The sequence below is a fragment of the Aptenodytes forsteri genome, unplaced genomic scaffold, assembly GCF_000699145.1.
Source record: "Aptenodytes forsteri isolate BGI_AS27 unplaced genomic scaffold, ASM69914v1 Scaffold209, whole genome shotgun sequence".
NCBI lineage: Eukaryota > Metazoa > Chordata > Aves > Sphenisciformes > Spheniscidae > Aptenodytes > Aptenodytes forsteri.
In genome coordinates this window covers 704,412-717,216 of record NW_008795034.1, presented here as the reverse complement: position 1 = coordinate 717,216, position 12,805 = coordinate 704,412, and the positions used below count along the sequence as shown (strand labels likewise).

The 12,805-nt window shown below is 50.8% G+C and overlaps 1 protein-coding gene across 1 annotated transcript in view; it reads left to right on the top strand.

Annotated features, from left to right (window-relative positions):
• Positions 1-9,533, top strand: part of RNF43 (ring finger protein 43) — a 58,968-nt gene extending 49,435 nt beyond the window's left edge. Inside the window, exons 6-9 of the mRNA XM_009276388.1 lie at positions 447-602; positions 1,196-1,298; positions 1,770-3,299; positions 9,490-9,533. Of these exons, the coding sequence (XP_009274663.1) occupies positions 447-602; positions 1,196-1,298; positions 1,770-3,299; positions 9,490-9,533 (1,833 nt within the window). The remainder of the gene's footprint in view (positions 1-446; positions 603-1,195; positions 1,299-1,769; positions 3,300-9,489) is intronic.
• Positions 9,534-12,805: the final 3,272 nt, after the last annotated feature.

Below are 12,805 nucleotides of genomic sequence, written 5' to 3'. Positions count from 1 at the left end.
GCCTGCAGTCCCAGCCCCTTTCAGAGCTTGTCCCAGCACCCAAAGCTGCAGAGCTGGCCCACAAGCTCTTGATTTTAACAGTATTGTCTGTATTGGTAGAGAGTAGAAGATTTAGTATTTTTAATAGAAACTAACAAATTAAATAATCGTCTTTCCAGAGTCAGATGTATTTCCAGATTTGAGAATACCCCATTTGTCCTACAGAAAGACAAGCCTTTGGGGCTCAAAAATTCAGCACTGCTGAGTGATTTTGAATGGCCAGTGCCAGATGTCTCCTGCTGGTGACAAAGCCTACTCTGGCTAAGTCAGGTTAGATGAAAAGTCACCTCTGGAAATAAGTATCACCCCTAAATTCCTGATAATCCCATTTTGAAAATGGAAGGGCAATGAGAAGTACGGCAGTGTAAGGCTGAGCCTTTCCTTAAAGCCTCCTTTCTCCCTGGCAGGACTCCTTGCAGCAGCAGACCATGCAGGCCATCGGGCAGCTGGCCACGCGCAAGTACCAGGCAAGGTGCCGGCAGGCGTCGCGGTGGGACTCGGCCAGCAGCTGCAGCTCAGCCCCGGTCTGTGCGATTTGCCTGGAGGAGTTCAGCGAGGGCCAGGTAGGCTGCGGGCACGGCTGCTGGTTAGCCACGGTGCTCAGCTTCCCGGCCGCAGTCAAGTGGGAGCTGCGGTGGGAGCTGAGCGGTCTGGCAGGGGCGGGAGGCCCTTGGGATGTTTCCTTCAGCAACTCCTGAGGGCTGGGAAAGGACCGGCATCGATGGAGGTCTGCCTGCCCCTTGGCCAAAAAAGCCCTGCCCCTGCTGAAGTCACTTGCCTGCAGATTCAGAGTCCCTGAAGACGGGTCTCCAGCTGTCGCTGTAGGGTAAAATGTCCATAATGCGTCCGTGTTGAACCAACGGGGCAAAAGTGGGGTTTGCTTCTCCAAAGCACTCAGCCTGAAACCCCCCTATTCCCGAGGGCTAGCACCTCTGTGAAGCCGAGGGCTTCACACCCCAGGGCTGGACACAGCGAGCAGAACCAGAGCTGCCAGGCTGCTGCACAGCCTCCACCATGCAAAGCTGGGTTGCAGATCGCTCGCCGTTAGACATCTTTCCATCCTACAAGGCTCACTTCCATCAAGAAGGACCCATGCAGGTCTTGGGACATGGTTCTCCTTGCTCACACTCCTCCTCTTCTCTCCGCCTCTCTCTAGGAACTGCGGATCATCTCGTGCTCCCATGAGTTTCACCGGGAGTGCGTTGACCCCTGGCTGCAGCAACACCACACGTGTCCGCTTTGCATGTTCAATATTCTTGGTAGGGCTCAGACACAGCTTTTCCCGGCCAGGGACGGGGTTGGGTGCCGGGGTTGTGCCCAGGAGCTCCATGTACCCTTGGGCGATGTATACAGTCAGTGCGTCAGCAGGAGCATGTGTCTCTGTGCGCGTGGGTGTACAGGGTGGTGTGTGCATGGAGAGGGGTCGCTGTGCGTGAGCCCCCCCAGTGTACAGCGAGGTGCTGGGCTTGGGCTGGGACCTGCACCAAGAGGAGGGGTTTCCAGTCCTGGGACCTGTGGGGAAGGGAGGTGGGATCTGAGGGTCGGGGCAGCAGGGAGGGTGCTGAGTGTGAAGGACCATCAAGATGGTTTGGTGGTGGCAGTGAGGAGTTGCAGGGCACGGGTGGGACGTGGGACCGTAGTGGGAGTGCAGTGGAGGAGGCTTGCCAGTGCTGGGGCTACTGCAGCTGGGCTGTGGGACGTATGCTGGATGCTCCCTTCTCTCTCCATAGCCAGAGACTCGGTGGACCAGGCCACGGTCGCTGGCTCCAGGCTGGCCCCTCAGGACATGGAGCCCGGACGGCGACTCCACCTTTTCCGCCAGCACCCGGGACATGCCCTTTACCACCTCCCACACGCGTATCCTCAGAGGAACCTCAGGAGCTTTACCCCAGAGCCAGCCCATGGCAACCCCTTCTTCCACTCTCCAGAGCTCTCCCAGCTAGATTTTGGCACCATCCACTACATGCCCTACAGGCCAGCCACCTCCCTGCTCGCCTGCGGCCACCCATCCCCTCTGGCCCCGGGCTTGCTGGGCCAGCAGCATCCCAACCCCTCGGTGTGCAGGCAGACGCTGCCACCCCACAGGACTTGTTCTCTCCAGCCCCAGCTCCCCTGCCTGGGGCTCAAGGCAGCCCTGGCACAGAAGCAGCACCGTGCACCCGCCCTGCGCCGGGGTGGCAGCCACGGGCACCAGCACAACAGCAGCGGCTCCGGGGAGAGCTATCTCACGGAGCACAGCGGGTACTTGGCAGATGGGCCGGGCAGTGACTCCAGCTCGGGGCCGTGCCACGGTTCCTCCAGTGACTCCATGTTGAACTGCACGGACGTCAGTCTGCAGGGCATCCACGGCAGCTGCTCCACTTTCCGCAGCTCCCTCAGCAGCGACTACGACCCCTTCGTGTACTGCAGCTCGGAGGGACCTGCCACGGACAACGGCCAGGAGCAACCACGGCCGCCGAGGGAGACGCGGCCCAGGTCCTTGGACCTGATGGTGCCTGGGGGTGCTGCTCCGGCCAAGCCCCAGGTGCTCAGCCACGTCCACTACCACCACCACCAGCACCATCACTACAGAAGAGACGCAGAGTGTCCACCCGGGCGGGCCGGGCAGGGGCCTGGGCAGCGCAAATCCCGGTACTCTGGGGCCAAGGTTGGCTTCCACGGTGCTCGGACACAAAAGAGGACTGAGAAAAGCCATCAGTGTCAGCAGCCTCTGGAAAGCAGCGCTGTGCTACAGGAGGCATCTCCGGCAGGACAGCCAGCCTGTCCCCAGCAAGGCCAGGAGCCCCCTCATGCCCGCTCCGCTTCTCCAAACAGGTTGGACTTCGGTGTAGATGCCAACAGACAATTGGGAGCAGCTGGCACATCCCCTGTCCCACTGCCCCTGAGACACAGCTTACAGGGCCGTCATCACCGAAGGAAAAGAAAGTGTCCCCTGGAGCCCGACCCCACTCTCCTGCCCGAGGACTCAGCCTTGCCCAAAGCCTGCGATGCTCACGTTCCTCATGGCCATCCCGCTGGCTACCGCTGCTCGCCCGAAGTCCAGCCCCTGATCCCAAGCGCTCCCCTGCCCTGCGGCTCGGGCTCTCGGCCGCTCTGGAAGTGTTTAGTGCCGCAGTCTGTCTCAGAGCTGAAAAAACAGGAGGAGGGGTTGTCAGGACGGGAGGGAAACCGCACGGTTCCTGCTGATTTCTCAGGGACGGGCACCCCCAGACACAGTCTGAGTCTTCACCTTCACTGCCCGTCTCAGCAGGGTAGTCAGGGTAAGTCTGGTGTTTGCCTCCTCTTGCAGCAAGCAGGTGAATGAGGGTGGTTTGCTGAAGGTACTCTGGCTGCCAGTAGACCTGGTACCTTCACGGTGGGCTTTCCTACAGGACCACTGACAACAGAAGCGATTCGGAGCTCACCTGTCTGGAGATGATGGCCTGAACAATTAGCAAGTCTGTTAATGAGTGCACCAAACCCTGCAGTCTCGTCCTAAAATAATACAAATGAGAAATAAGGGGGCTATTTTTAGCTAAACATCTCTAGCAGCTGGAATTCTCCCAAAGGAAGGGGTGGGACCACGTTTCTCAGTGTCCTTACATCAGTCTGGATGTCTTACTGGCAGAGCCATTATTGTTAAGGCTTATTGGGCTCTAGTTGTTTTAGCCAAACCCAGCTAACTGGAATCAATAAGGAAGGAAGTGTGCGTAGTAGAACAGACTAAATGAGTTTGTGGATTTGCACATCCCTCATTTCTCACCTGCCTCTGTTGCGTGGGAGTTGCTTTTTAGTGTCTTTTGGAAATCAGATGTAATTAAAGTTTGGCCTTTTGCCTAACCGCTGCCCATCTCTCACTGAGAGAGGGAAAATGCGTTTGAGACTGTTTGAAAGAACCTAACTGAGTTTAGCTCCCGGTCTTGCTCTCTCAGGCTTTTCTGAATACAGCAACCTGCGCGTCAGCATGGGCAGGTGCTGGCTCCGAGCAGAGCCTGGCTCCCTTCCTCACCCTGCCACTGACTCATTGTAGGTCCTCGGGCAAATCGTTTTGATTTAGGTACCAAATACAGATCTAGCTGCCTAATTTCTGTTAAAATGCTGGCCTTGAACTCGTGACTCACCGTGCCCATTGTGCCACGGAGATAATAACTTCCTCCCCATGCTCGTCTATCCAGCCCTACACCACACCCAGGCTCCTGGTGGTGGAGCGCCTGCCGAGGAGGCAGCAGGGAAGGGGGAGAGGCTGGATGGGGCACGGTGCTGGCTGCCTGCGGCGCTCCAGGCTCCCAGACTCCCAGGAACAGATTTTTTTTTCCCAGGCGCAGAAGTGCCTGACACTGCAGATAGGTGATACGGGAGGTTCTTCAAAGGGCCCGGAGGGATGCTGCCGTTTCGAGAGATAAGGGCAGAGATGTCTCTCTGGTTTGCAGGTACCTCTGAGTGCTGACGTCCCCTGAGTTGGAGGTGGTGGGCAGCGATATCCCCAGGACACAGCCCTCCCAGGATCACGGCAGGGGACCTCTACGTGGAGAGAGCCCTCCTGGCGTGAGGGCAGGCTGCTCAGGAGTTACTTTGAGCTCCCATTTCAAAATGAAACTGGGAGGACTCCCCAAGCCACCAGAACAGGAGTCTGTGCACCTAACGCAGGGTGCTGGGTGCTGCAGCGTCCAGGGCATTGCAAGGGTTCGTGCTGTGATGCCTCTGTCTCTTTGTAGACAGTCCCAGCAGCCCACGTCTGTGTCCACCTCCTGATGGCGCGATGGGGGAAGGCTCTCTGACACGCACCCAGAGCCAGTGCCAGCGTGCTTTGCCAAGCACACACAGCCTTTGTTCCCTCTTACCGCCCTTCACCAGGAGCTAGAAGGACCAATGTGTTTGAAAGCAGTGTGAGTCTATGTCTATTTGACGGCAGTAGCTTCTGCGGATGCTTTCAGGACTAGCCAGAGCGCCAGAATCTCCTTGTAAGATTGAGAAAATACATAGAAAGGAAGGATTTAACTTTATGAGGAACTGAGGACAGTTGAAGACAGCGGAAGCTCATGCAGGGCTTATGCAGAAAAGCCATCAAGCTGAAAACACGTTGGTTGACATAACACAACCTCTGAGTTATAATCACATCGGTTCTTTATCTTAGAAAGGGACTGGACATAAACCAAGAGAGAACAAGTAAAAAGAGCAAAGAACAATCTCAACAGACAGTCCCATGTAAGCAGGACACAAAAAATAGACAAGGAGACCAAGGAGAAATGCATATATGCCTCTAGATAGATGTTGTAAGGCTAAAAATGTAAGCGGATGAATTAGAAAGCCTGGCTTTAAATTAAAGTTTTGACATAAACTTTTCAGAAACCCAGTTTAAAAAACCCCAAACAAACAGTGGGACCCTGTAATTCCCAGGTGAAATTACAGAGAGCAGAAGAGTGTGTCTCTTCTGGTGGCATGGGAGGGACACTATGCTTTAAGGAGAGTGTAAAGTCCAATGACAAGTAACACAAAAATCCCCAATTGCGCCTAAGTAGGAGGAGTATTAGGGGCATAATACACTGCATTAGCACAGGCAGCAAAAGAGGAGCCTACATATACATGAGAACCTTCTTCAAATAATACTAAAAGAAGCAGTCAAAAGAATAAGATGCTTTTGGGCACATGGATCATTTAAAGCCCCAGAAAAGGGCTGGCCAAGCAGCAGAGCAGAGAGGGCAATTAGAAGCAAGAAGCCGTTCTTCCAAAGCGAAGGTGTGCCTAGGCCAAGAAATCAGAAAAGAGTTGGATGCAAAGCTAAGTGAGGCAGGCCAGGAAAGATTTTTATGAACAACTTGTGAAAAAAGAGAGAGGCTATTAATGCAAACGTTTTCAACTCCGTCAGAAGGAAGAAGGCTGCCAGAGGCTATGCAGGTCCAGGGAGTAACGCAGGTCTAAGAGGGATGTTCAAGGGCTGTAACTGCATAGCAGAAGAGCAAACTGCATTTATTGCATTAGTGATCAGCGTGGAAGTGCTTGAGGAGGTTCTCACCCTGGGACGTCTCTGTTCAGGGCATGGGGTAGAGGATCCCTCATAAATCAAATCATCAGTTTGAGCATTTCTGAAACGCATCAATAAAGTGGATAGTAACAAATTGCCAGGGCTACAGATCACTTACCCAGGCATTGTGCAGGGGCTCAAGCACAAAACTGCTAAATCACAAACGTGGACTGCAGTCTGTTACCCATGCCCAGAGCCAGAAGGAAGAGCTGAGGGCAATATCAGCTTGAAATAGCTGAAGCCACAGAACGATGAGCCTGACTTTCCTGCCAAGCAAATTGTTAAAAATTCAAATGCAGGGTCTGACTTGTAGGCACATGGCTAAATGTGAAAACCAGGGGAGGAGGCAACACAACTTTTGCAGAGAGAGATAATGCCTCACAGATCTTTTAGGGGAATGAAGCTCTCAAAGGATAAAAGGGAAGGTGCTGTCATAGGTAAATAACTCGCTAAAAAATAGGAGACAAAGTGCAGATCAGTCTTAATGGAGGAAAGTTGAAGAAGGAGAAAAGTGGAGTTCTCCAACTGTCTGCACCTTTCAGCAAGCTCATAAATATCCTGGACAAGAAGAGGAGATAGCAAAGTTTATAAAAGACAAAATCGTTCAGGACTGTCAGCTTTAAAACTGGTCACAAAGTGTTACAGAAGGATCTCCTGTTGCTGAGTTATTGGGCAATAGAGTGGTGGATGAAATCCCATGTAAGTAGCACAAAATGCCACACACGAGCAGAACCGCTTCTAAGTAAAAATCTAATTATTATTAGGAGCTAGCTGGGAACAAATGTGGGACAAGCAGAAAGTGCCATTATGCAGCTGCGTAAGTCCGTGGCGCTTTCACAGCTAGCATCCACCACTGATCACCGCTTCTCAAAAAAGGATGTAGCAGACTTGGGAGAAGTGCACAAAGGTATCGAGTACAATCACAACGATGAGATTTTTCTGAGAAAACAGAAAGAATATGGAGACTTTCATGTGGGAAAAAGATGATTAGCAGAGGATATGAAAGAGAGGATATGAAATCAGGAGAGCAGGGGAGAAGGCAGATAAGAGAGACTCACTGGTGCTTATAACAAAATAAGTGCTGGCATCAAATGGGAACCAGAAGCTTTAAAACACCCAATAAGGTAACACGCGGTGTGTAGTGAAACTGGTGCTCATTGCCCAGAGGTCGTAGGTGCCAGAAGTAAAATGGGTTCGAGAGCCTAGATCAAGAGCTATGAAATGCAGAGATGCAAATACACTCTCTGGCTCAGGAAGTCCCTAAACCAGGGTTTCCAGAAGCTGACGGTGCTCCTGTGGGATGCAGCACCCTCCAGGTGTGTGCTTACCTCGCCCAGCTGCAAGGTGAGGCTGAATCTTGGTCCACAGCCCCTGGAGAAACTCCCCTTGTGCAGGCAGTGCCATGTGCTGGCATCGCAGGGAATAACGCTGCCCGCAGCCATCGCCAGGGCACCGCAGATGATCCCAAAGATGCTTGCATGATCTTGGAGTTTATGCCACTTCCTTGAGCACCTCCACCAGCTTTTCTTGGTGGGGTTTGCATAAAGATACATCCCTGCCTCTCTTGCCTGGGAGACTATACCTGGGAGTTGTTTCACTGAAGAATCAATCCTCAAGCAATGCTGAATGGATCCTTTTAAGAGAACTCAGACAACTAGCAGTGAATTACAGCTAGATGGCTTCCTAAACCACCCCAGCACGTATGGATCTCGTCCCAGAACAGCCAGATTACTCCCAGCACAGGCTGATGAAATCTCTTGATTTCTCTCTCTGGGAAATCTCACCTCCTGCAGCACGCTGTCAGCATCCTCCCCCTCTCCTCCATCTCCTGCTCATCCTCTTAGCCATTCCCTTTCATGTCATGTCTTTGATCTTTACTAGAGAGGGGGAAAGGGATTAGAGGGCAGAAAAAGCCCACCGTTAAAACCTAATACCCAAAGAACAAGATTTCTGTTGTATCACCAAGGTGTGCCCCTTCAGGTCATTGCCCTGTGTGGGTCTCGATGGCCAGTTCAGCAGCTGAGGCTCTACCAGCTCTCCCAATTCAAGACCTTTCTTTAACCTTCCTTTCTGTTTGTGTAACGGGACACTCACACAGGCACGGGTTTTCAGAAAATATTTTAATAATGTTATTTGAGACTCCGGGCATCTGACTGATCACAGAGTGATCAAAGCTGTACAGTCTCTTTTGCGTTGCACGTAAGCTGGTGTACATGACAAGCAGTTGGCAATGACTTATTCAATGTACCGGTGACACAAATCACAAATGCCAGATACGCTCAAACTCTGTCTTCTGGTACTTTGGCCACGCGTGCACACATAGGTATATGTATAACACTGTGTCTATGCATTAGTTTTCCCATGTCGGTTAGCTACATTTTCAAAGCAGAATCTCATTTGTTTGTTTTCTTCCCATATATTTAATTTTCAGAGGTCCTGTTCCTACAGCTGGTGATTTATAACAAACAAGAATTAGCTGTGACTGTTTTGAAGAGTTGTTTTGAATTGCTCTCTATGAATATACGGACATTTGTTTCCTTTTGATCTCAGGAACATTCAGGAAAAGGGAAGTGTGAAAAATAATGCATGCATGCCTTTCCTGGGCTATGCTGACCCTGCGTGAGAGCTCTGGGCAGACTCGAGAGACATCTGGGAAAGGAACCGTGGTGTGTGCATCAACGCTCAGGCACTTAAGAGAGAAAGGGACTATCTGAAGCAGTAACTCGGGGTGCACCATTTCTAGGCAGCCCTTATGTTGAATGTTTCAGAGTAAACTACTCAGCACTCGCCTGTCAATAATTCACCGGGCGGAAGGGGCTGGTGAAGAGCATGAGCTGCAGTCCTTGCTGGCCGGGCATCAGGGATTGGCGTTTGTGGCCAACCACTGCTCGTTGGGTTTGGCTTGTTTGGGACTCAGAAGCAATTTGTGCAACCTCTTGAACAACGTGAAACGCATGTGCCATCCCTTTCTTGCATGCACACATCACTTGCAGTCTGCTTTTGTTGTCTGGAGTTTCTGTTGTTGTTGTCCCCTGTCCCTGGAAGGTGCTGCCATGGATATGAATCGGTGTTATTTTCTGTTGCTAATAATTTTTAAAACGTCTGTACAGATTTTCCTCAAAGAGCAAACATCAAAAAGCCTCAAAAGCAAACATCTAGTAGCGATGTGAATCCTGGGGTGCACCATGCCCTTAGCCTGTATCTGCTGAAATATTTAAAGAGTAGCTTGACAGCTTATCTTTACGTTTTATTGTGCTTTAACTTAGAGGAATAAACTGATTGGGGAGGTGGCCAAAAAAGTCCCTCCAAAATACTGGGAGAACCTTAGTGGCTTTCACTGCAGCATCTGTTCTCTGTATTGCAGGGTCAAGGCCCCAGCAGCGGCAGAGTCCGGGAATTTTCAGCTAGTTGTAGCTGACACTTTTCTTTTTCCTTTTCTTTGAATGCAGGATCTGAAGAGGAGGTCCAGGATGTCCATGAACACTCAGTTTAATAAAACACTGGCCTGTTTGCTTACTGGAGAGCGGGAGTGGACAAAGATGTTCAGCGTACCAGCCGTAGAGGCGCTCACATCTTGCTCTCTGCACAGGCAACGCGTAATAACCAGCCCTGACCTGCATGGCCCACGCCAAGATGCAGACTGCAAATAAGCAATGTGACACTTGTGGTCTCCTCACATGTTCCCACGCTGCGATGGTCACACAAACACAGAGCCGTGTTCTCCAGGTCCCCTTCTCCTTTGAAGGCACAGGTAGCCCATCTTCATCCTGTGGCATCTGTCTGCGTGGGCTGGTTCGCTCAGAGACCGGTCTTGAGAGTCACCAGCTGGAGAGCTCGCGGAGTGAGTGCAAGCTGCTATTTTGGCATGTTCATGCCACAGAAGGTGTTGCTAAACACTTCAAAAATAAACAAGCCTTCGAGACCAAAAGCTGCAGAAATGACTTTCTGTGGCCTGGTAGCTCCTGACTTCATTTCCTCACTTAGGTCAAAAGCCAGACTTCCTTCATTTAACTTTTCCACTCTTATTTCAGACACAGGAACAAGCTATCCTCCATCTCACCACTCACAGGTCTGCCCTGCAAGGTGCTTCTTCTGACTTCATTGGAAACCAACAGCTCTCACCACTTTTGATCACTTCATTGTCCCTCAGCTGACGCCATCTCGGCCATTTGCTGCGTTTTGCCAGCAGCAGGAGAGGTGAAGACACAGGGACAATGTCAGCATTTCTGGGAAGGAGCTGGGTCAGACCCTTTCCATTGCAAAGAATCCACCCTCTCATCTGGCAATGTGAACAAGTCTCTCACTCATCCTCTAACTCCTCCACCTACCCTCAGAATAGGTGTGATGGCCAGCCCTGTTAAGAGCAACTCATCTGTTGAGCATATTTCAAACCTGAGATGCCCCCATCAAAGGAGTCATGGAAAATCCTTGAGTTGACATGGCTCCTGCTTCTCTCCTTCCTCCCTTGCTGCCCCAAGGCACAGCAAAAATTCCCAGCAAAAGCATCCATAATAAATGCAGAGCAGAGCCCCATCCATCACCCAGCTTTATCTTCGTATTTCTGAGACACCTGAAATGATCCTGCAAAGGCATTTTTCAAAATGCCCTTCTGCCTTTTTTAACATCTTGATGATGGAGAGAGAAAACTTGAGAAATTGCTAGGCTCTTGGTTTATTACTTTTTTTTTTTCCTCCCTTTTGTGGTTTTTTTTTGGAATGTCACTAGTTCTTATTTCCTGCATCTTATAATTTGGGGACATTCAAGTAAAATAAAACCTGCCAAATTCAAAACATATAGAACCCAAACAGTTTTCATACAGCAGGAAATTAGACTGTCGAGTTCATTGCCCTAAATGATCATTCAGGCCAAAGAATTAGCCAGATTCCCACGTGAAGTGCACGTTTATATGGCACCACGTGTTTCCAGAGTTAATGCTACTGAAGCATTGGTGAGGATACAGGACTGGAGCTGACGGTAACTCCCGACAATTTGAAACCCGGTTTCAAAGGGACAGACTTCCCCCGTCTGCTCAGCGCTCAGTAAGCTTTCTGTGTCTTCCTTTGAAGCAGCAGCTTCTTCTCCAGTTCAAGAGAGCGCACTGGTTATGTAGTGACAGTTCAGGATAATCCTGCCTCTGCCTTCCTTCGTTGGTGAGGAAAGCTTTTTACGGGGTTTGCTGCCCTTAATCTTTAAAAAAGGCATCTTTGTCCCAGCTGCTAATCAGTCACTGACATTCAAGTGATGGTATTAAAAGTCAGCCAATAGCACTGTTTTAAACAAAACATTATTCCCTTGCTTGTGTTCATTTCTTGTCTCCTGTGACCGAGCCACTGCAGGACCTTTCAGTCTAGGGAAGAGCTGAATTTCTTTCATCAAAGAACCCAGCAGAATTTTATTTTAACCTTTCCAGGCTCCTCTTGCTTGTCCTACAGAGCAAGCAGAAGACACGTGCTCAGATGTTTTCTCCCTTGCAGAGAAGTCAGTCTTAAGCGAGAGGAAAAAAACCCAGGAGCAGATCCAGATTCCCCCTGTTCAAGTTCTTGTGCACGTGGTCCATGGCTTGTCTCAACCAGCTCCCTACGTTCTTGACCATCCTGGAGGGCTCAGATGCCTTTACAAAGGGGAGGGTCATGAAGTCCAGGTGCTCCCACTGGTTTCTTTAGGAGTCAAGAGAGCTGCGAACCTCCAGGGATGCATTTCACTGCCTCAAAGGAATGAGCATCTAGTTTGCAGCCTAAAAGTCCTCCTCTCTTTCCCTCCTTATCCTCAAAAAAAAGGAGAGCTCCGAATCTGTGGCAAGCCCCAAGCTTCTTGGAGAAAGTGGTCAGCACTAACGCACCCTTTCCACTCCCTACTGCAGTATTACCAGGCTGCGCAGGGCAATGCCTGCTTTAAAGTGTTTTCCTTTCCTGATGTTATGCTGCTGCTCCTTTTCATCTAGAAAACGGCCATCCTAGACACTGGGCCCCCTCCCCGGGGCTTGCTGAGCTGAATGGGAGTGTGCAGGTCTGCCTCGGTGGGTTCTCAGGTGGGAGGAGAGGGGGGAACTCTCCGGGAAGGTGGTTTTTGAGATCCTCTTCAGTAGATGGACTACCCTCCTTGGCTGCCTGGAAGCGAAGAAGCAGTATCTGAGAAAATGGGGAACGGCTCCTCTCAGTTTCCTGCACCTCTCGCTTCCGGGCGATGCTTCTGAGTGCTCAGTACCCTTGGGCTCCGTCACCGAATTTCTTCCGCATCACTGCAATGAAGCGGACCTCGTTTTCCTTCATCGCGTCCGAAGTCTCAGCGGAAAACTGATGGAAGCCAGAGCATCCCGAACTCCCTCTATCCGAAACCGAAGCCCCAGCCCTTCCCCAGGGACCACCGTCTTACTGAGATGGGCACCGTGGGCCGGGCTGGCTGGACCTCCTCCCTTCCCGCACAGAGCCTCTGCTCTCCCTTTTATAATGTTCAGATCCTTTTGAAATGTGAATATAGGTTTGTTTTTTGTGTTGTTGGGTTTTGTTTTGTTTTGTTTTCTGAGTCTGTCCTGGCTCTCGGGGCTTGGGAATAAATTATGACCCCCAAAAAAGGAAGAATACGTTTTATATATATGCAAAACTGTGTATTTATGTCCGATAGAAACAAAGATGTGTGAATATGCTGATGTGCTCAGAAATATATTTATTTACTAATATATTTATCCACGTACCCGGTCTGCTCGCCTGGTTTTGTTCATTGTACGGAGCCATCGGGGCTGTGCTGCCGAAGGCGCCTCCGACCAAC